Here is a 25,399-nt window from a genome sequence, read left to right on the forward strand (position 1 = left end):
AAAAAAAAAAAACAAGATAAAGAGTACTTCTGGCGAGGGAGAGAGACCTTCGCCAGCAGAATTCTGTGCAAATCATGTCCAAAACTTCATCGCTACCAGATGGAGAGGGTAGACCAAATGCCTCACAAGCCCAAATGGTCCTGGCCCAGTTCGACAGCCACAAACCCAAACCCAATCCTACATCATACTCCACAACAAGACTACCAAAAGACAAGGTAAATGGAAACAAACCAAAACCATTACTAATGTGGAAGTTTTGTGAGCTTTTCCCTGGTCGCACAATGGAAGGAAATACCTCTTTGTTATGCTTTCTAGCTTTTCCAATAAGCATGCTTTCTAGCCATCTAGGAGAGATCGTCACATGATTACAATAGTATCTCAACCAAGATTGCCAAAATCATAGACATACTTCATTCGGCTCTTGAAGTTATCGGGGTCCTCTCTTTGCTCCAAAAGCAAACCGGCGTGGGAAGACACGTTAAAAAAGTTACAGAGAACAACTGCCAAAAAAGTTCATGATAAAGTGAGGGTGAAAGATTTTATGGGACCACGATCAATTGCTCTAAAAGCTTAAGCTGATAGAAGAAGGTGTGGTTTAATAGTTATATATTCTAACACTCCTCCTCATGTTTAGTTTGGTCTTTTGCCTAGTACTAAGCGTGGAAATATTCATTGGGGAGGCAAATAGAGGCCTAAAAAGATTTGAATTCAGAACTTCTTGCTCTGATACCATGAAAGATTTTATGGGACCACGATCAATTGCTCTAAAAGCTTAAGTTGATAAAAGAAGGTGTGGCTTAATAGTTACATATTCCAACAGAGGGTAATTCGTAAAATATTAAAAGAATGAGCAGAAACAGAGATTCTTCGACATCGTATGTCATATGGCTGGTGAAAGTAAACAATGCACTTCCTATTGGGAAGTCTTGTGAGTGTTTTTCCAAGTTGCATTACAAATTATTGGGGTGGATGGAGTCAATCATGGTATGATATGACCCGAATGTGTAAGGTGCCAACGTCCATCAATCGGCACTTGAAACGTTGTGCTTGTACACTTGCCCTAAGTATCAATCTGCGATCACCAAAGCTTTCGAAAAACTTTGACCATCATTGTAATCAAGCCTTTTGGACTCCATGATCTTGTTGTTAATTTCAGTTATATTTTCGTCGAACCCTGTAAGAGTTTGACATCTTTCATGAAATGTGGGCAGTATGGTCGATATTCTGGTTGACAACTATATCAAAAACCAAGAATCAATCAAAAGTACATTTGCCTGGCCATGAAAGAGGCTTTCTTCTTGGTTTTACAAATGGTGATTCTTTCCACAAAATTTGACATTCCATAAGATCTCATGGTACAAGTGCAACGTGTGATGTGCTTGGTGTTTTTGTTGAGAAATTTGTCCAAAAATTCTTAAACTTATTTCACTTTTACCAATTCAAACATGAATCTTTTAATTTTGCCAATTGAGTTATAATCTTTTACATTTGTGTCAATTCAGTCCGTCAAACCGATTTAGGCTGGAAATCGATGACGTAGATGTCATCCATTTTGCGTAGCATGGCCAGCACTACATTGACAAAATTTATTAATAACTTTTGTATATGTTATATTTTTATTTTATTTTATTTTTTCCTTCTTCCTCTGGCCCATAAAACGAATATTATAAGTGACCACATCAAAGTGGCGATCATTAGGAGTGTGTGGTAATTGATGCATCACTTGGCAGGCCTTACATCCCATATCTAAATTTGGAACATTATAAAAGAAGATGCATAACATCATACGACATGTAAAACAAACCAGCCCTTCATTTCTCCGCTTCCTTTTCTCTAACCCCACCAAACACAAGCAGAGCCCATTATCAAGTCAACTCTATAATTTTCTTAGTTAAACTTGGAAAATTCTAATTGTCTTACACGTTAAACTCTAAATGTTCTTAATTATTTTCACCTAGTCCCATGAACTCTCACTCCCGTACACGTAAGATTTCACAGTCTAAATGATTGCACTATATCCCCTCGCCCTCACTCTCGCTCTCTTATAAGTTAAACCTCACACTTTAAATCCCACTTTACTACGCCGAACTTGTAGTCAAAGTGATCACTATTGCTCTGCAAGAAGAATTTGCGGCGTGCCTTGTCATAATGTGGGGGAAAATTATTCCGTCAATCCTAAATTTATTACATGAATGCTAATTAAGTTCTAATTTGATTTTAAACTTTTGCCCAAAATTTCAGTGTAGTTCTTTTGATCAATTTTTGCCAGAAAATCACTAACATGGTACGTGTCACGTAAAATGGTCGGTGATGACTGAACCGTTACGTATGTAATTTCCCGTTAATATTGATCGAAAGGACTATATTTGAATATCACGTAATGATATGGGAGTAAATTAGCAAAACTGAAAATTAAGTTAAGAACTAAATTGGCATTCGTAAATAGGTTCAGAGTTAATTGGGTAATTTTCCCTCTAATGTCTCTATCATGTATACTTGCTTCTCTAAAACGTTAAACAAAGATAAATCATTACTAAATACTCATGCCCCATAAAAATAAGACATTCTAGCTTGGCGACATTACGAGACACAAATCAAAAGGACACTCATTCCAAGCACCTTGATGACTTTATAATTTAACTCGCATGGCTTTGTCGGGGTTAATATTGCGACATTTTCGTTCTAACTAATCTATTATAAGCTTCTGGTGATGGAATCAGCGTCGTCCAGTCGAGATTTGCCGTCCATCCTCGGAAACAACCTGCGAACAATTTCTTAGACAACACCAGAGAGAAAGCAAAATGCCCACTGCCTTAAGTTAGTTCCAGTCGAGATTTCAAACTGACATTTTTCTCGTCCTTCCACTAGGAAATTGATGCTCAAATATTCATGAACCGGTTCAGGATACTCCTTCTACACCGTGATCATTCGAGTTATTTTGTCCGTGTTGATGTGCGATATATTTTATCCTCCTTTAAAATTTATACTTGAAAAGTTGGGATGCTTGTCCCACCAAGACCCAAAAGTCTCTATGTGACGTCCTGTTAGAACGCGTGATTGCTATTATTTTCTTTGGGATATGATAAAAAAAAGTGCCAAGACAATGCCACGAAAAAAGAAAAGCACAAGTGATTTACTACACTGCAAATTACAAACGACATCGTCTCCAGGAATCGCTAATCAGACTAGGAAGAATCGCACAAACCGGTATATTTCAAACTGACATTTTTCTCTTCCTTTCCCTGAGAAATTCACACGCAAAATTTTCATGAACCGGTTCCGCGGGTTCCTTGAACGTTGTTGTGCTCATTCAAGTAATTCCCACAGTAAACACCGAACCAGAAAATTTGCTTGTATAAACTGTCTAGCATATTTACCGGCACACAGCTCGCTTGATGCGATTTCGAGGGGAATGCATGTGAGAAGGAACAAAAAAGTGATGATTAACGTGTTTTAATAGAAACAATGAGGCTTGAAAGGGGAAAAGTATAAAAAAAAGTTTTAAATTTATTGCATTGATGCTAATTCAGTCCTAAACCTTTTTATGGTGCCAATGCAATCACAAACCTTTTGCATTTGTGCTAATTCAGTCATAAACCTTTTAGATTGATGTCAATTAAGTCCTTAACCTTTTGGATTGATGCCAATTCAGTCCTAAATTTTTTACATATGTACCAACTGAGTCAATTCGATTAGTTTTGAAAAGCACTGATATGAGTGTAGGTTGTCCTATGTGGAACGGCCGACGCGTCTTTGATATTATTTTTGTGAAATGTTTTAAATAATTTTTTGAAAATAAGTTAAAATAATTTAAAATTTATTGAAATGATATTTGAAAAAAAAATCCATGTCAACGCCAACCATTCCACGTAGGACAATCGACGTCCACGTTAGCGATTTCTGATCAAAATTAACTGGATTTACTCAATTGGTATAAATGGAAAAAGTCTTAGGACTAAATTGGCAAAAATCCAAAATGTTTAATACTCAATTGGCATCAATAAAAGATTTATGATTGAATTGGCACAAATATAAAAAATTTAGGCCTGAATTGGAACAAAAAAAAAGTTTAGTACTAAATTGGTATAAATGCAATAAATTTAAGAAATTTTTTAATACTTTTTCCGGCTTGAAAGCACTACCAATAAACTCTATCGGATGACACTCCTTGGATGCCTTAACGAGAGAAAAGACAGGAGAAGAATGCGTTGTGACTCACATATCACTTGACGTAATTTTTTTTATTAATAATTATATTATTATGACATAAAATATCTATATCATTTTGAAATAAACAATTGAACTCATTCTTTGGCGAGACGTCATCGGCAGCATCACGCGAGATTAGTGTCATTTCTGTCGCAATTTGTTCATCGTCTAGTCATCATTTGTTTGGTCGCCATCACTAGAAAATTAAAAATAATAATTAGTCGGTGTGAAAATGGTTTAAAAAAGGACACGCAAAGGTTGTTCGGAGAAGACAAATCTTCACCGTGTCTTCTAAGTTTCTAGGAAATGTCCAGGTTACTTCGCCAGACAGGACGCGTTATTAGAAGATAAGAAGAACATCAGTGTGGGGGTTTAGGAGTTGAACATTTGGTAATCCGTCTTAATCGCAGCGAGATCACGAGGGTTGACCCCGATGATCACGGCGAAAGTTTTATGATAAGGTGCTCTTGAGTTTTGCCTCGAAATTGTCACTGTTCTAAGTAGTGAAGCAATTTTCCCCGACCCAAAGAAAAGAGGGATAGGGAACATATAATGCCAAAAACCACAGATTTTGCATTAAGAAATACATTTAAAAGAAAAACTTCAATTTACACCCTCTATTTTCTGTAATTGCTCGACTCCCAAGGTACGAAGTGGACGTAGAGAATGCTTATTGTTACAACTTTTTATTTTTATTTTTGTTTCAATTATAAGATGTCTCTTTTAATTTTGGCCGGATGGGGTAACCAAAGTTAAAAAAAAAAAAACTAAGAGGAAGAGATTATCTCAAGGAAAAATTTCAAAAAAGGGCCTCAAGTGTTTCTATTTTCTCAAATAAGGACATGAAATAGATTTTGTTTTAAATAAGGGCCCGAAGTGGCATGTTTTTAAAGAATCTCCATCAAATAATTTCGAAATCTGATTTAAGTCTCTATGTCTCTACTTTCCTTTCAGTTTTGAATGTCTCCTGTTGTTAACAGAATTTTATCTTCTTTTGTCAGCACGCGAATGGTATTATTTTCTTTGGGAATCTAATCCCACCAACATTCATATTATTTCTCTGACGTCCTATTAGCACGCATGATTTATAGCTCTATAAAACAAACGACATCCTCTCCAGGAATCGTGCTGATCAGACTAGGAGAATCGTACCCACTAGAAGTAGTTCAACTCAGCAAATGGCGTTGGTGACGATGAAGAGGAAAAGGGACTCGGACGCAGCAACGTCCTCGTCGACGAGTGGAGGTAACGAGTCACTGGGAGCTGAATTCGATGTGTTGTTGAGTTTTAGAGGGCCGGACACTCGCCTTAATTTTACCGATCACCTCTATCACTCCCTGAATGGAGCTGGAATTCGCGTCTTCATGGACAACGAAGAGATCCGAAAAGGCGAAAAGGTTGGAGAAGAGCTTTGGCGTGCGATCGACGACTCCAGAATTTACGTTCCCATCTTCTCCAGAGACTATGCATCGAGTGCGTGGTGTCTTCGCGAACTCGCCTACATGGTGGAATGCTCGAGAAGATCAACGGAGAAAGTGATTGTTCCCATTTTCCTTGATGTTGATCCTCGCGATGTTAAGCTCAGAACTGAATTATACAGTGATGCCTTGAAAAAGCATGAGGACAGGTTGGGCTACGATAAAGTGCAACCATGGAAGGAGGCTCTAACAGAGGTCGCTTCAATCGGTGGATGGGACTGCAGAGGTGAAAGGTACGAGAGTTTTGAGAACTTTTCATTAAGACAATATAATTCACTCCTCTTGCATATCTTCCAAAAGAAAAGAGAAAAGATGATTTCTGATTTCCTGGAGTTGATATTTATTTACAACTATTAGCTACAAGTGATCAGTAACTGTGATACCTGCATCTTTATCATGATTTAGGACAGAACTTACATTTATCATCAACGAATTAATTTTCAAACACAGACAATTGTCGATGATGAAAATATCGTCTGCTGACTAATCTTTCGAAGTGATATGTACTAACGATCATTTTTAGGAAATAAGATTTGTCTACTTGATGATTTTCCGCGAAACAAACGCAGCCATGAAAGACAGTTATATCCCCGCTCTCTGAGCACGCAACAAGAGAGTAGCATTATAACTAATTCGAAATTTATTTTTGTTGGTTTAAATTTCCATCAATTCTCTTTTTTCGCACAGCATAAACGTGATGCTTGCATTAGTCAAGGATAATTTCAGTATGGTCATTTTGTCGTGAATGTGTTGTCATTTTTCGGGTTCAAGGTTCCATGCCGTGGGCTTTAACTTCCGATTGTTGTGTTTTTAACTTGGTAAATTTGCTAGAAATCTTGTGCTCTCTCTGTGTGCGTAATTTTGTTCCTTTCTCATTGTAAAAAGATATGATACATGTGTGTGTATAAATAAGATAGATCTTGGCCTTAATTTGCTTCGGCAGCTTACAAAAAATTTCTATTTCTGCCGCTGTTGTGAACTCCGACTTTACATTCAGAAAATCCTGGAACTTGATGTCCTTTATGTTGTTACTCAATCTCAGTTTCTTGTATGGCAGGCAAGGAGAACTTGTAAAACTTATTACCGATGAGGTTTCAATGAGACTGGCGAAAAGAGTTCGAGTAGTGCCCGATCTTTTGGTTGGTATCGATCATCAAGTGCAAAGCGTGATGTATATGTTAGGCAAAGACTCTCTTGATGTACGGTTTGTCGTAATACACGGAATGGGTGGAATCGGTAAGACAACTCTTGCCAACTTTGTTTTCAACCAAATCGCTTCTCAATTTGATGGTTGCAGCTTCCTATCAGATATTCGAGAATTATCACAGCGGGGTAAAATTGTGAAATTGCAAAAAAGATTATTGTCTGACATCCTCAATTCCAAATCCCTAGAGGTTCCCGATACTGACTTTGGGATCAACATGATTAGAGGGAGATGTCGCCACAAGAAAGTTCTTATTGTTCTTGATAATTTGGACAAAAGGGACCAGCTTGTGATGCTTGCAGAAAAGTGCGATTGGTTCGGTCCGGGAAGCAGAATCATTGTGACAACTAGGGATAGCAGTATTTTCACGAATAATGCCTCAATGCATCCTAAAGAGTATCACTTCTACGAGATGGAGGAGATGCATCAGTCTTTTGCCATTCAACTTTTCAGTAGGCATGCATTTAAGAGCGATGCTCCTCCACGTGAATATGATAAAATAACAGGAGAAATTGTGAAATTCACTGGTGGACTGCCGCTATCTCTTAAGGTCATCGGATCCTCACTTTGCCGGAAAATAGATGAAGTATGGCATGAAGTATTAGCCAAGCTGAAGAAAACGCCTCACAAAGAAGTTCGGGAGGTATTGGAGGTAAGTTATGGCATGTTGGATTATGAGCAGAAAGAAATTTTCCTTGACATTGCATGTCACATGGCTGGTGAACGAATAGGCGACGCAATTGCTATGTGGAGGGCTTGTCAATTTTATCCAAATGTAAACATCCCAGTTCTTATTAGTAATTCTCTAATGAAAATGGAGAATAACCACATTTGGATGCATGACCAACTCGGAGATTTAGGGAGGGAACTTGTTCGTAGCGAGAGCTTCAAGCATCCCGGAGAGCGTAGTAGAATATGGTGTACCACTGTAGCCATGGATGTTATTCGAAAGAAACAGGTACATATTGATTAAATTTCTACTTTACACTTTGTATAGAAAATCGAGTAGGTCGGTATCTATTAGATTACTACATAGATGGTAGTTCAGTAGTAAAGAGGTCACACTATCTTCCATAAGGTCACAAGTTCGAGTCATGTCACGAGCGAACCCCCGCCAGCTTGTGTGTTAGGCATTTGCTACCTCAATGGGCTCATACACCTACGGGTGGACTGAATAACTATGACTCAAACCTAACACTACATAGAATGTGTGAGACTCTTATGCTAATGTCTCCGTAGGTAGCTGCACTATTGTCCCTCCCCAGCTTTTTACTAAGAAAAAGAAATATTTTATGCTAATTTCATGGCACTTTTATTATGTTCGCCACAGCTTAGGCTAATTGAGCTCTAATTTCCTTTACCAGGGAACCAAAGAAATAGTAGCACTCAAACTAGGGGGACAATCTCAAGTGTGCAATATTTCAAGTGAAGACATTTCAAGGCTGGTAAATTTAAGGTTCCTTGAATTGGATGGAGGGAACTTTGTAGGGGACTTCCAAAATTTCCTCTTGGAGCTAAAATGGCTCTCTTGGCAAAATTGTCCTTCAGAGTTCCAAGCTACAAACTTTTCTCCTAGCTATCTAGTTGTCCTCAAAATTTCAAAATCTGATATTACAAATGATTGGGGTGGATGGAGCCAAATCATGGTACGATATTATGTAATATGAGCAATTTACATATGCTCTTTCTTTATGCATAGTGAATCCGATGATCCTTATACATTCTTGCATGAGTAATTTTACAGGGAGAAGGTAGGTTAAAAGCTCTGCACCTTGTGAGTTGTAGAAGGTTGATCAAGACGCCTAGCTTCTCTACATGCTCGACTTTGGAGAGACTCGTTGTGAAGGATTGTGATAGGCTGGTTGAAATTGACCCATCCATTACTATGCTACAGCATTTGAAGCACTTGGAAATTAAGGGGTGTATAGGGTTGAGGGTGCTTAAAGGAGCTCCAACCACGCTCAATTTAGGCACGGTATGTCAATCATTTGGTAATCTAAAGCATCTGTCAACACTAAGGATGGAAAATCTGGAACTCGTTGAACTTCCGGATTCATTAGGAGAGATGCATAGTCTTCAAGAGTTGTCTTTAAGTAATTCATCCGTGGAGAAACTTCCAGAGTCGATTGGGAAACTGAAATCTCCGGCCAAGTTGATTTTATCTCGCACGAACGTTGTTGAGCTGCCCGAGTCAATTGGAGAGCTTAAGAGATTGGAAGATCTAGTCATGTCGGGATGTAAATTAAAAAAGCTTCCTAAGGCGATAGGGATGTTGGAGAAGCTTAAAGAATTAGATGCAGCATTTTGCAGATTTTTGGAGGGAGAAATTCCAATGGAAATTGGGGAACTATCATCTTTGAAACGGTTATTTTTACTAGGAACCCGTATTTCTGAAGTGCCACCAAGTATTAGTCGGCTTTCTCAACTTACGAGTTTGGTTTTGACTGGTTGTCCGGAGCTTCACCAACTGCCCGAGCTTCCTACGAGTTTGACACATTTGAACATTTCGTCTTCAGCATTACACGGGATTCCCGATTTGTCATACCCGACAGACTTACGTGATTTGCACTTATCCGATCATGTTGGTGGAAGAAGATATGTCGATATGCCTCATGCACCCCTAAACGCATGCGAAGCTCAAAATTTTCGGTGGATTGGGAGGTTAACTAGGTTGTCGGTGTTGACATTGGACCTTTTAGACGGGACCGCGTTGCCTGCTGACTTTGCAAAGCCCCTAACCGAACTCCAGTTTCTCGGATTACCAAGCTCCAACTTTCAATCTCTCGAGTGGATTCCACCCAATATTCGGGGGTTGATGTTCTTTGATCTTGAGTCCACAGATGTATGGTCAAACCTTCACACCTTCAAACATTTGTTCTGTTTTGAAATAGGCGGGACGTCCTTAACCGAAATTCCATTGGATGCGCTTGGACAGCTGGAGAACCTTCAATGGTTACGGATATTCGACTGTCAATTTCTTGAGAGACTATCGCATTTACCAAGCTTAAGAAAACCGACGTACTTGTTAATTGATAAGCGCCCTCGGCTAGTTGAGATTCAAGGTCTTGAACGATCAGAATCACCGGAGGAAATACGTATGCTTTATCGCCCGTTCTTGAAAGAGCTACCGGATCTTTCCAGCTTGCGTAAACCGAGCTGGTTGCAACTATCTGATCGCGGCTCGTTGGAAAGTTTGCCTGTTGTGAATAAGGAAACATGTCGTTTGATTGTTTTCAGATGCAAGAAGCTGCCTCCCCATTCAAATCCAGAATTTCAATGGTATGCCACGCTAATAGGTTCCTATGTGAGTCTTGAATGGGGGAACTCTGCTTAGTGATTTGCTTCGTCCGCGGCTCATCTCCTCTATATATAGATTGCGACTTGTACCAAGATTGAAAAGCAGCTACACTTTGCTCTCTTTTAATTATTATACTTAAGACGCGATTGATGAGACCCGATCTTTCCGATTTTTCCGCCATCACTTATTGTCGATACCTGAATCTTTATCGAATTCCTTATGCCAACACATTCCTTTAGGCAGTGCTGATATTGTCTGCGTGTAAAGTAAAAAGAATAAGAGTTTTTTCTTAATGATTTGCGCTCGTATTCTTGTTCCCACATTGATTCCGTAAATGCAAACTGTTATGATTCCATGATTTGGCTCGATTTGTTCTCGGCTTCTGGAGCTGTTTGATTTTATGCCTCAAAGACATGGACATGAGCTAATATGTACTTCCGTCCAGATCTGAATGTGCCCTTGATACAATACATATGGAATTAATGGATTGCACAGGTTATTAAGCAAGATTTTTTAAATCCGTCCCGATTACCGAGATATGAAGGCGAGTATGTTCGTTCTCTGTTTTCGCTATGCTTGCTCGCTATCTGCGGTCATGTGGCGGTCGCCGATATGTAATGGTTTGGAGATGATGTTCCGCTTGGCGATGTCTGTAAGCGTGATTACTTCCTGCTCTCTATTTGGTAGTTCAATTCGTCCATGGTACATCTCCGAGATACTGTGAAAATGTTCGATGACCGGTGGTGTCCGATGGCAGCCACTAATGAGGAACGGCTTGGAGTCACCGGCGTGCGAGTCAATTTCTGGTGGCGTTCGCATATGTTCTTGTGGATCGAAGTGTAGATGTGCGCATTCATACGTGTCTTCCTTTATCTGATTTGAGTAAAGTTGGCAGGAGAAAGAAAAGGAGGTGGATTGTGAATTTCGGGCTGATTGGCTAAGGGTGAAGAAGATGAATGAGTTCACTTCAAAGTTTAGTTTGTGTTGATTTTTTTTTTTTTTTTTGGGCGGGTCAAAGCAAATCAATTTCATTTAATTAGCAAATATAGTAGCACGACGTTGACTAGCATCCAAACATAACAACTCCCAAAGGGGTTGAGGAGGCTTAGACATCCAATTAGAAAGGAGGGACCCCGATGGGCTTTAGCAATCCAATCCACACAATGATTCGTTCATCGTGGATAATAAATCACTTCTACATCTTTCAGTTGGGCCAAGAGATTTTTGCGTTCTTCAGTTAAATTCCAAAGGGCCCATGGGGTTAGACTGCCAATTAGAAGGGAGTTTGTGTTGAATTAACATTAAGATTTTCTGCGCAAAAAAGGAGAACCTTTGAAAGTAAAGAAGTGATCGCAGATTCTGGGTGAGAGATCGTGCGACAATGGACTGAAGAAAAACCAATAGAAACAATCCAAACAAAGAAAATTAATTTTAAAAAAATAAAATAAAATAAAAAATTGTAAAAGGGTTGGAAAAAATAGGTGTTGATTAGATTGTTAGATCTTAGTATATACTTACCTTAATTTGATCTAGCTAGCAGTTACCTATTTTAGGGAATTATCGTATGGAGTTAGGAGTAAAGCATCCCTGATTAGCAAATAGTGGATTCACCAAACCTCAACCCACTGTCACACCTTCTGTAGGTCCGGAATTTCATAACTAATCGATTGAGCAGTAGCTTGCTTTCTCGAGCTCCGCAAATAGGCTGAAATTTGCGGGCGCTCTTATCCATTCTCTTGCGCTAAACAGTAAGATATAGAGGAGCGACAACTATCAATTTCTTAAGATAAGCGCATCCAAACCTCTAGAGTAAACTTCTTTTCGCCCCAGCTTCTCGTCAAATGTCTCTTGTACTATGTATAAAGAAAAAAGAATAGTATATTATCTATTTTCGAGCACAGACCAACCTTCTACGTCGGTGACCAATGTTCCACATATTAGGCGAATGATAGTATTGTTTAGTTAGTTTTAGGATTTAGATTCTAGAATAGGCTTAATCATTGACGTGGTCCTTAATTGAAATAATTCTAGAGATTTAGGGCCATTTTGATAACAATTCTGATCCAAAAAAGTAATTCTAGTTAGAATAATATTTTGTGATTCCGTTCCCTGGATAATTTTAGAGAATAGAACACATTTGATAATTACACAAAATTTATGTTTCCAAACATAAATGCATTTGATAACTGTACAAAATTTGTGTTCCCAGAAACAACCGGATGGCAATTTTTTTTTAATTTTCATCTTTTTTAATTTTTTAAAATATTTTTTTTAAAAATTGGAATTTTTTCTACATATTTTCCACTTTTTCTAAATTTCCAACTTTTTTTTGTTAATTTTTAAATTTTATTTTTAAATTTAATTTTAAAAAATGTATTCAAAATAATTACTTGTTAGTAAATTTTCAAATCCAATTTTAATTTTTTTAAATTTCAGAAGTCCACGTGCACTAGGGGTGAGCATGGTTCCAGGGTAGAACCGAGAACCCGGAACCGTAACCCGTAGGATCCGGTCCGGTTCCAAGTTCCAAGGTATGTAGGGTCGATTCCAGGTTCCACTACCCGGAACCCGGAACATGGACCCTAGATTCTGAAATAATTTTTTTATATTTTTCTTAGTATATATTTTTGCACGATCCTACGATGTTCTATGACGTCCGATGATGAGTGTATAATCTAGAGCCAAACAAATTTTTAGGTTTCGGATTCCAAAAAATAATAAACGTATTCCAATGATTAGTTTCGGGTTCTAAATGTAATCTGTACGGAATCTAAAACCTCTCACTTATACTTTCTTTTAGATGTTGTAGCGTTCACTCTTATTTTGTTTAACTAAAAATGAAAAAATAAAATAAAATAAAAGAAGTTGATAGGTCCTCGAGTACCCTGGAACCGACCTTAGAACCCGTGACGGGGTAGATTCCAGGTTCCAAGGTATGACGGGTAGGTTCCACGTTCCAAAAAATGAGGAACTTGTGCCGACGGGTAGATTCCAAGTTTCGGGTGGAACTTGTAAGGAACCTGGAACTACTCACCTCTAGCGTGCACTTAATCTTTTTAAAAGAATTGAGATTTTGTTCTTTTTTATGATTTTCAAAAGTGATTTTTTTTTTCGGAATCAACTTTTTTTTTCTTGTTTTCGTTCTAAAACTATTTTCGGGAACAAAATTAGAATCAAATCATTTATGCTATCAAACATGTTTCTCATCTTTTTTTATTCCAAAAAACAGAATCGGAGAATCAAAATCGTTATTAAACAGACCCTTAACAATTTAATGGGTTCAATTCAGCATTCGATAATGACCCTCAAGAATGTATATATTATTTCCATCTAATCTATTTTTTTTCCTGTCATCCTCAAATCTGTCCCTACCCTAGGGGTTAGTGTCCTAACGAATAAGTAATTGACTCCTCTATATTCGAAATACGCCTATATATATTTATATATGTATAACTTCAAATAATTGTATAGGTGATATGGGAGTGCAGTAACTTACGAAAAGCTTGAGAAGGACAAGTGACTGCTACCAGAAAAATTGTTTAAAAGATCTTAAATCTATCGTACCTTGGTTAATTTAGTTATAAACTTTTTAATTGTGTTAATTGAATCTAAAACATTTTCACGCTTTGTCAATTAAGTTCACCCGACCAACATTTGCCAAAAATCGTTGATGTGGACATCAATCTTCATATGTGGCATCGCCGGCGCTTACATGGATTATTTTTATAAATATTATAATTTTTTTTATTTTAATATTTTTTCGCATAATTTTTTGTTTCCTTTTTATTTCTTCTTTCTTATTGCTTTTTCCCTCTGCTGGGCATCGACAGGCCTCGACCATTACTAGCATTCGGTCAACTCTATGATGAATATCGTGATTAATGGTTATCGTTTATCGATAATCGATCATGGCCATCGATAACTCACGTAACCCAGTATGGCCATTGATAAAGGTCTCCTGCAATCAGTACAGTCACAGATTGATCTATAGAATTGAGCATAGAATTGTGTCTCCATTTCCCCCCAATTTTGAATCAAATTGGCGGGTAGATTGGTAAACAAAGCGAAAGCAGTCTTTGATCATCTTCCCCAGCAAACAAAGTAAAGTCAGAGCATTTTTGTAACCTCTTGGACAGGGCAGAGCATCAACCCACCATGGACATGGTTTTCTATACCTGGCCCTAATGTTCCTCCGTCAAATCGGAGGCCTTCCCCTACCTGGTCAACGGACAATTGGACATCTTCCGAACCTTGCACTAGAACTGCCTAACCATCTTGCCCCCTAGATGGATATAACGATCTGGCTTGTTGTAGTCTTGTAGATTATAACATTAGGCCTACATGGAATATATCTCGAATTAGGAGATTTACAGCGCCTCCTAAAAGCCCTTGACCTTCCTGCCCATAGGTGAGGAAGGCGGTGGTGGCCATCAACAAGTATGACCATATGTAGGAACTCGCATGACTAATGTGGCCATCGATAAAAGGCTCCTATAGTTGTTATCCCGCCAATGTTATACCGACTATATCGACTTGGTTAATTTTTGTAATCTCGTTGATTTATTTAAGTGTATACTTTGAGCTATTTTTCTTGGTCCTATAAGCCAAGAAAAAGCACCCTCCGCCCGTGCTAGCAGCAAGAAGAACCAACCTCAAGAAAAACATGTCTCATTGCACAACCGTCTAAAACGTGGGTAACTAAGCACTAAAACATCTAGTCGGAGAAAGCAAGGTACCAAGCCTAGCGCCTGTTCATGTAGTGTCTTGAGCAAAGGCGGCAACATCCTTCATCCCACCGTCGATCGCTTGCCCATTACACCAGATGCCGGCTTCGGCACAAGCCGCACCTTCTCTGCTCCTCCACCGAACTTGGTCGGCTCTTGGAATCCGCTCCCTCTGAGCATAAGGTAGTCCTTCATTGCGCCATAGTAGCAAGCCATGTATTGCTTCGCGTTCGCTTTGGCCAATTCAGCTTCTTTTTGGTTCTCCAACATCTTCACTGCCGTCCCGACCATTATCTCCTCCTCCTGCCCCTCTCCTTGCCATCGGGTTGCTACGATCTTGGTCTCAGCATCAATTTTCGCAGAATTTTGTTTGGTCTGTCCAGCACAGAGCATAGCTCCGACTTTACCCTTCATCTTTGCCTTGGACACATCCACCTGTTGTAAGGAAGTCCGATCACGAATAGTCTATTCAAGCACATAACTAAAGAATTAAACATGTAAAACGCAACGTGCAAGATGTTTAGTCTTCATACCACTGTAAGTTGCAATCACAAATCTAAACATATATCAGCCGTGTGTCTATCAACCATCATGGTAGATATAAATCAGAAAGGCCTATTTAGACCTAAATACTGCCAACATAAGCATCAGCCTACTCAGACCTAAACACTACCCAATATAAACACCGACACGCCTTCTTCGCGAGCTCAATGTCATTGATTGAACCTCCGGTCATGGTGAGGTACTCCGACGGGCCTTCGACGGGCCACATTGTGTTACTGATGATAGATGGCAGAAAGAGGAGAGGAAGAGAGCGGGAAAGAGACATGGAGAGGGATTAGCGGGAGCGACTAGAGATTTATAAGGGCCACACACATGAGCGAATGGAGAGAAAAATAAAAAAAAAGACAGGTATAACATAAATTTGCCGTTGGAGAGGGCAAAATCTTATCGATTGTTTCCTCTATGAAAAGAAATATCTATCCTAATGCTTAAACACGAAATGCTTGACGAAACAATTTCTCCTTCAAATCTCAAGTATGCATTTGGTAATTTATGTTAGCGGTTGATAGATAAAAGATGAGCTATGTTATTTATATTTTCCCTTTTGAAAAGAAGCATGATATGACTTACAGCTGGGTTTCTTGGATCATCTTCAGGTATGTTTCTCTCAACCTTCCCAACAAGATCAGCTCCAACATCGGCAGCCTTGGTGTAAATGCCCCCACCAACCCTTCCAAATAGAGCCATGGAAGATCCACCAAGACCATAGCCAGTAATAGCCTCAAAAAGACCTTCCCAATCATCTCCATAATACAACTCGAAGAGATTGATGGTGACAAAAAGTACCAAAAGACCATTGGAAGCAAGTAGAAAGCCCATTACTGCACCAGACGTGAATGCGGTAATAAATGCTTTCCCAACGCCTTTTCTTGCTTCCAAAGTTGTCCTTGCATTAGCTTAAGTCGCGATCTTCATTCCAAGGTAGCCAGATAGGATTGAGGTGAAACCACCAAGCAAGAACGATACTGTACTGAAGATGGCAGTGTAAAGTGCAAGCTCGCACATCCTTGATGGGTCATAAGTGCAAGGCTGGCTCCTAGTACTGAAGCCCTCAACAGAACCAAGAAACAGGAAGATCAACTTTGCAAAGGTAATCATGAAAACTCCAACATACTGATACTTGGTAAATAGAAAAGATGTCGCACCTGTTGCTTCCACATGTCCACAAGTCAATCATTTTTCAGTTGCATATGCTTAGAAACGTCATTTCAATGATCGAGTTAATAATACCAATGTATCTCCATCAAAAAAGAAGAAAAGGGAGGATAGCATAAGCGATGATTAGAATGGCTAGCTCCCACATAATAACTACTCATAGTGGTCATTATGAATTTATCCCATCGCATCAAAATATGCATACGAGAGAATTCTCTGTCATTTCTTCCTGGCACAATGATCTGCAGAAGCTTTGAAAGCTGCTTGCAAAATTCTCAAACAGCAACAAATCATGGTAAGGACTATACAAATATTTTTTGGCATTGGAATGACATAAAGTATAAGTACCAAGATTTTTTGGAAATCCTGCTACATTACGGTTTTTTTGGTGTTTATAGTGTTGTATATGTTTAGATCATGAAAAGGGATTCCCTACTTCCATATAGAGGGGAAGCCCTAAGGTCCATCCCCAACATTAATTTCTGTTCCGTCAACATCAAGGCTCATTTATTGTCTATTTTTATTTAGGCGGCAAGACGATGAGGGGAAGGCTGGATGAGAAGACTGATAGAACCGCGGCTTTCTATTTACTTCATTTCAAAGGTAAGAGCCACATATTACTCAGAAGATTTTGATTTAAAGCATGTGAAGCAACTAACACTTATAAGCTAACTTCATTTTCGACTGAAATCTGCATAGCTTTCTTGTTTGGAGATCAGCCCCTTCCGTATTGCAATTTAGACTGTTGAAATGGGCAATTTGTTAAGAGTAGCAATTACATCCTCAAAAGCATGTGCATTGCACAGTGTATACGCATGGTCGCCACTCTTCTTGTGATAGAAACCACCCATGTTTGATGTGAGAAATTTACACATCTTCAAAGCTAGGAGGTGAATCGACATCCCGTGTACATCAACATATTCCAAAATTATGAGAGGGGAAACAACCTAATGATTCGTTTTGTAAAGATCGTTCTGCTTATGCAACAACCTTCACATAAAAGACTTGAGTATTCTGATGAGACCATTTTGATAATTTTGCTAAGAAGGGAATCAAAGTTGAACACAGTCATCAAGGTGGCTTCAAACCCAGTTCGCGAGTTGATTGAGTTTTGGGAAATGACTTACGTTGTAGCTGAAGCCATTTCCTGAACATCAAAATAGGAGCTCTAGGATTGCTTTAGCGTTTCCTTGAAATTCAAGTGCAAGTCACGTGATTAAGCTCTATAGAGCTCGGACCCGGTCAAGATCCGAACAAAATAAGACCGACTTCATTTATGTACATAAGACGAAAATGACAAACGCCAGTTCATTTTCATATGCCCAGAAGACAAAAATGAAAAGGGCTACACTACACCGTTTGGCGCTCCTTCCGTTGTTCCATACGACAATAATATTCAACACTATCCTTATCACAAAAATAAACAAAAACCAAAACCTCGAAAACCATGCTTTCTGCAGCTTGAGCGGCCCTGAAAACCCTAACGAAAACTCTTTCACACTGTAAAGGCCCGACCTTTGGGACGAGTCGGTCGCCAAAAGGTGTTAAAGACAAACTTTTCGTTTCGCCCATATTATTGTTCTCCTCAAACTCTCAAATCATTGTCGAATTAGAACACAATCTGAGTTAGTCTAAATGAACACCCACAAGAACACACTTCCATTTTTACGCTTCCATGGTTCAAGAAACCAGACATAGGCTAAGAGTCTCAACTCAAACAGAGGACAGAAACTATAAGCTTCAGAAAATTTCAGAGCTGAGCACTAAAAATTTCAACTAGAGAATAGAAAACGCGCGACCAGAGAATCTCAAAAGAGGCTAGAAGATAAAAAAAAGGAAATGCGCAAACAACCAGAGGGCAAACACCTGAACGAGCTAGAATGACAAAGAAGACCCAACAACCGAAAAACCTCAATCTCACCCTCCGATATGGCGCGCTGTATTTCAGCGCACCTGGAGAGTACGATGTGCTCGTTGATGCTCTCTTCTTCTTCAATGAGGCCGTCGCTGAAGCCATTCTTCCTGTCGTCGCCGTCGTCGGGCAATGCGCGCTGCTCCGGCGTGAGCTTGACACGTGAGACCAGGAACCACTGGACCAGAGAGAATACTATCCCAACTGTAACACCCCAATTCCTAGCAAAAAAGGGAATGACACAGCCGTCCTCCCTTCCGAAGGACGCAGCCTTAAGCCACCCAAAATCGAACTTCCAAAAATCACCATTGATAATGCTCTGGCTCTATTGGCAACCTGAAAGATTGGGAAAGAAAGGGATGAGCAACCACAGCTCAGTAAGTAGTGCGTACCTCTTCTAAGCGGATCGAGCACCCACTATGCATAATTACAAAATCATAACCGGACTCAATAATCCCAAACTCGCTTGATAATATGAGCACAACTACAAATATAAATTATTTACTTTCATCGGTCATAATACACACTAAAGTACGCGGCCACGTGAATAACAAAGTCTTTAAATACATGTTACTTTTAGCTATCACAGTTCATATATATACAAAACCAAAAGTGAGTTATATCTTTCTACAATAACTTTATAAATATCAAAAATCTTCATTTAAATCAACAAACTTCAAATCAAATATCAATGGTCTATTCCATTGATTAATCTCATACATAATCAATGACGATGGTCCATTCCATCGACTAATCTCAAATCACATGTCAATAGTCCATTCTATTGACCAAACTCATGCTCAAATATCTAACTATGGTCACATATAACGCCTCGTGACAAGGCGACCAAGATTCCCCCCTTGGCAAGGTCTCCACCTATAATGCCGGTGGCTCGGCCCACAAGGATATCCTAACATTAGTATGCGCATACCCACAAGTCCCTCAATGGGCTCATAGCGATATTGAGCATCAACACAACTCATAGTAGTATTTTTACAATTCACAAAACAATTCAGAATCAATATCACAAGTTGGTTTCTCAACTAAAACCGATAGCCTTTTCGCAAAAACTCACCGCTAGAAATACTTTTGTAAAGCACTTCCCAAATCATTTTCGAAACTCATTCCACAAGCTAATTTGCAACTTAATGCACATGTATATAAACAAGTATATAATGAAAATGACTTTCACCATACCTTTCATAACACATTTATAAAACTATTCACAAATTAGTACAAATAACCTTTCGTAATGGCTGTCATACGGACTTTTAAACCATTTCAAATAGCAAATGTGGTAGCAAATGCCCGATCCGAAGTTATGCATTAAATATGCTATAAACATCACTTTTCCCTTTTAGTGAAATCACACTTTTCACATAATACATCTCATACTTTTTATTTTTCAAAATATGCATTTACTAATTCAAAGAAGAGATAGCACCACTCACCTGGAAAAGCCAAAAACTAACTTAGGATTGTTACTCGAGCCGACACACTCGTGTTCCTATCAGATATAATGAAAACCAGTATCAAAAACTGAATAACAAGCTACTCTACAGCATGAATTGACTGAAAAATGTCTATTTGTCACTAAGACGACACCTACGCACCAACAAAACGCTCGCTCATGAGGAACACGCATGTTGTCCGCTACACGCAGCTTGCGCGTTAAACTTAAACGGACCATAACTCCCTCCTCCGAGCTTCGATTTAAACGAACTTATAGTCCAAAGAAAGCTCTTTTAATGTATAACAAAACCCCCAACACAGCTCATCCAGAATCTATCCAAAAATCGGCAAGAACGGGCGCAACATGTCCTGGTCGCGCACTGTTCACTGCACGTGTCAAACTTCCAATTTTCGTTTCGGACAAACTACAAGTCCAAATCGAGTTCTGTAAAGTCCCACAGCACCACAACACCCTAAAATATCGTTACCCTAAAGAATCTCAACTTAACGACTCCAAAATCTGACTTCGCGGCTCAATTTTTCCCATAAATCCGAATTTGAGCCCTAAAAACGAAAACCATTCCGATTATACGAACGAGGAGCGCAAGCACTTACCGAGCCTTGTGAATCGAAGTTGAATCGTCTTGAAGGGCATCCGATTCTTGTACGCCATCTCTTTCTTCTTCTTCTTTTTCTTCTTCTTCTCTGCCGAGTGTTTTCTCTCTCCCCGTTGCTGCCCCTCTTTTCTTTTATAATATGAGCCCCTTTTCTTCTTTGACTTTTCAACCCTTTCCTTTTCTCTTTTTTTTTTTTTTTGACTTTGTCAAAACCATATTTTACATTCTTCCCTCCTTAAAAAGAAATTTCGTCCTCGAAATTTTGACATACTTCAATGATAAGTACGGATACTTGCGCTTTATCTCTTCTCCAAGTTCTCACGCGACTTTAGTCAATCTATTAACAATCGCCCAATATGTTGTTCTTATCACTTGGCGCTCATGGTAGACCCACTTCTATTTTTTTGGTACCTCAAGAAGGTTGTAACTGCCCATCCATTTGTTAGTGCTCAAAATTTCCCGTGCCCAAGATATTGCTTGAGACCTTTCTTTCCACAAAACATCCAGCTAGTTCAGCATTGACATTAACTCAAAACTTTGGGGAAGAAATGCAAGTAACTTTCAGTCAACAAACCAAGGATAAATTCCAATTGCTCAAAAACATTTTATGTTCCAATCCACTGAACCAAAGGCTTTCATTTATTGTCGTTTATAGAAATTCTTGGACTTAAACCTGGCCCATGAATGACTAGCTCATGAGCTCACAAGACGGTATCAACAATCCTCCTACCACTTGCGGAAAACGTGACTACATGATATAGGCTCAAGGTCAACCATCTTTGTAGAATTGGCACCCACCAACAGATCTTGACATCACGAGAGAAAAGCCAAGTTCTAACACTTCCCATATTCCCTCTCGGGTCTACCTTGCTAGAGCTAATCCCACACCACAAAATCTCATTAATTTCTAGTATTAATGTACTTCCCAAAATCAAATCGAACTTTGAATTTAATCACTATTGTGTAACTTCAAGGAAACTTTGAGTGCTAGCGCACCTATCACAAGGTGGTTTGAGGAACACCTTTTTTTTTTTCCTTAGAGCTTGGTCACCTGCATTTCTCTAAACTTGGGTTCTCCCTTATTTCCATAAACACTGGAAGACCTCGATGCATGCATTATCCACAACTATCTTTCCCATGCTCCTATTTAAATTAGTCAAAAGATTGCAAATATCGCCGCACTTTGGGCGAGACAAACTTCCTAAGTAAATACATCAACTCTATCCTTCAATTCAATCTATCTGCAAAGGCTCTTCCTTAAACTCTTCTCTTTCATGGATGCCCGCAGTTGCATTGTCCAATCCCGCAACTCAATTTTTCTATAAAGATTCAATACCTGAACATGTTGCCTCCCGTGTCTGGTTCGATCTTCAACAAGTTGGAAACTGCCACTTCTCCCAAGTTACACATTCTTTTTTTTTTTTTTTTGGATTCAAAATGCGGATAACAAACCGAGCCAAACACTTCTAGTGGGTACCACGGATATGCTTTCTATAGAACGATAAGCATCATCTAAGTGTCCAGCTCGCCTAAGGAGATCAATGTTGTTGACATAATCCTCTACTTTGGGCTCGATCCGATACTCCTCTTTCATCCAGTCAAAAGTTACAGGCCTTCCTCAATCAAACCAAAATGCCTACAAGATGAGATCAATGATCTGAAGGTTACTTTAGCGTGCTCTGTTCCTCATATTCTTATTTCGTTAATCAATTGGATGGACTTAAGGTAGTCCCCATAATATCCATAACTAGATTTCATCGAGTTCCATGTCACCAGGTTCCTTTACGACATTTATTTATTATTATTATTTTTTGTATGGGTCGGCTTGCTCAAGTCTGCATGGACCGATCTTCCAAAATTATGACGCAAAGCCACACTGCAGTTAAAATGTTTGAAAATGTGATGAATTCAGAATTTCTACCACTTGCTCTCATCCGGTTATAAACTCTCATAGCATCATTGACGCGGGCATTACATACATAACTTGAGATTAGCGTGATCCATGACTCAATTTCTCTCTCTAAGCGAGAAAAGACACCGCACATCTCGAACTAATCCCCACTTTGCATACACAGTTAAAGTAGCAGTAGAGACATAGGGGTCAACGAGAAAACCCATCTTAATCACGTCATAAGGGACTTATCCGCCAAAGCACGCGTCTTCATCACAGCAGCAAGCACTGCATTACACGTGCTAGTGGAATTCTTGTATGCTCTACTATCTCAAACTTCATCCAACAACTTTGACGTACAAGCTGTTTTTTTTTCTTGCATCTAAAAATTTCCAAATGTTGGTCACTTCTTATTTTTGAGGTGATCGCTCAAGGTGACTACAAATGCATGAAGTGTATGGCATTTTAAAAGAGACAGGGGAACACGTTTTTGTCCCCCAAATATTGAGAACAAAGAGAGCAACAGAACCGATGTTTTGAAAGGTAACGATTGATGAGCATGCTGCAGAAATGAATCCACGCTGGCTGAACTATCAATTCGGGTCCCTTTACCGTCTTTTGTCACTAAGCACAACAAGTTTATCCTATTGACTTCATTTAACAACCATCCTACAAGAGGGCAAGGATATGGAGTGAACTTAATGTCCCAATGTGACTATGATATAAATCTGACAGCATTGGCACCATTAGTAAGACTTCAATTGCATCCTTCGATGAGACCGATTCAAGTTTTCCTATTTTCTGCAAGACATAAGCTCCTCTACCGATGGTTTCAAGTTCAATCGAGTAATCATTATCAATCGCTAGCATATCCCGATCATGGGCACCCATCAATGCCCGAGAGAAAAGGACGCAATTTGACATTGCGGTACTTCTATCCTCCCCAACAGTATTTAGAAAATCCTCCCAAGTCAACTTCCATTTTGAAATTGTGTATGGGAAATTGCTTCAAAGAAATGTAGAAATCATCTGTTTGGTCTCTACTTCACCATTCCACCAGCAATATAATGTTTGTGATGTTAATACCATCACCGATGTTGCAGCAAGCAAACCTCAAAGTGGGACTTCTCACACATGTCAACCATCAAAAACTGTTTCGATCCAAGAGGCATAAGAGATATGTTATTTGTTAGGAAACCGAGAAACTCTCCAAAATCAAGTGACTCAAATTCCATGAACGGAAATTGCTTCGCCAGCCAAGAGTCACACTCAACAAGCTTTCCCAACAAGTTAACTTTCATTTTCAAAACTGATTTGTTGTTGATTTTTTTTTTTTTTTGTCAAAAGATGCATTACTTCCTCAGAATTCCCAATTTGAACATATGCCGATATCAAAGTATTCCAAGAGACAATGACCCTTTGATCCATAAGTTCCAATAAAGCCTTTAGGTCATCAATGCTTCCGCGTTTATCATAAGCATTCAAGAAAGAATTCAATCCGACCAAAACCATATACCAATACACAACAATGCAAAGGTTACACTCGAGTAAGCTCTAAATCTCTAGCAAGCACCTCCAATAATGTCATTGAGCTGAGCTCCACTAATTTGGCATATCGTTCACGGATTAGACGACAAATCCACGTTACCTGTCTTATATTAATATCCAATTGTCATACGCCTTCTTCACCAAGGTGTCCACATGAACGTTTCGATCTTCTAAAAGTGAATTTGCAGAAATATAGTCCATTTAAGACACATTTCTTCGCATGGTCTACAAGGACATCCCACATTACGACCCCTCGTGCCCATAGTGACCTTCACATCATCTGCAAGGTCTTCCACACCCTTAAGTAGGTACAGACCTAACCCAAATTTGATATCTTTAGCAGTATAAATCCTTGTCCAGCTTGCTTTGCTTACCACAAGTCGGGACTTAAATCATAATGACCATGTTCATCTACTTGTCAAAACCACTCCTCAAGATCATTAAGATACATTCCCAGTCTTGAATCTAGTAACTTGCTTGCCTTTGTTATCCTTTACAAAGCAAAGCATAACTCTCCGAATCATAATCGATGATCATTTTGCCCTATTGTGAAACTTACGTCGTAGTACCTAACAAAAGAGTAACGCGCTATAAACTAACACACAGGCTCACACCGTCCCATAGCATCTGTACCCCAAAAGATCATATCCTAGGCTCTGATACCAACAAATGTAACACCCCAATTCCTAGCAAAAAAGGGAATGACACAGCCATCCTCCCTTCCGAAGGACGCAGCCTTAAGCCACCCAAAATCGAACTTCCAAAAATCACCATTGATAATGCTCTGGCTCTATTGGCAACCCGAAAGATTGGGAAAGAAAGGGATGAGCAACCACAGCTCAGCAAGTAGTGCGTACCTCTTCTAAGCGGATCGAGCACCCACTATGCATAATTACAAAATCATAACCGGACTCAATAATCCCAAACTCGCTTGATAATATGAGCACAACTACAAATATAAATTATTTACTTTCATCGGTCATAATACACACTAAAGTACGCGGCCACGTGAATAACAAAGTCTTTAAATACATGTTACTTTTAGCTATCACAGTTCATATATATACAAAACCAAAAGTGAGTTATATCTTTCTACAATAACTTTATAAATATCAAAAGTCTTCATTTAAATCAACAAACTTCAAATCAAATATCAATGGTCTATTCCATTGATTAATCTCATACATAATCAATGACGATGGTCCATTCCATCGACTAATCTCAAATCACATGTCAATAGTCCATTCTATTGACCAAACTCATGCTCAAATATCTAACTATGGTCACGTATAACGCCTCGTGACAAGGCGACCAAGATTCCCTCCTTGGCAAGGTCTCCACCTATAA

General features: G+C 39.1%; 1 protein-coding gene across 1 annotated transcript in view; it reads left to right on the forward strand.

Moving 5' to 3' along the window:
* The first annotated feature begins 5,387 nt into the window (after positions 1-5,387).
* LOC125313686 (disease resistance protein L6-like) overlaps positions 5,388-25,399 on the forward strand; it is a 35,948-nt gene continuing 15,936 nt past the window's right edge. Inside the window, exons 1-4 of the mRNA XM_048273508.1 lie at positions 5,388-5,920; positions 6,745-7,849; positions 8,256-8,537; positions 8,636-8,744. Coding sequence (XP_048129465.1) covers positions 5,388-5,920; positions 6,745-7,849; positions 8,256-8,537; positions 8,636-8,744 — 2,029 coding nt within the window. The remainder of the gene's footprint in view (positions 5,921-6,744; positions 7,850-8,255; positions 8,538-8,635; positions 8,745-25,399) is intronic.

Source organism: Rhodamnia argentea, chromosome 2, assembly GCF_020921035.1.
Source record: "Rhodamnia argentea isolate NSW1041297 chromosome 2, ASM2092103v1, whole genome shotgun sequence".
Taxonomy (NCBI): Eukaryota; Viridiplantae; Streptophyta; class Magnoliopsida; order Myrtales; family Myrtaceae; genus Rhodamnia; species Rhodamnia argentea.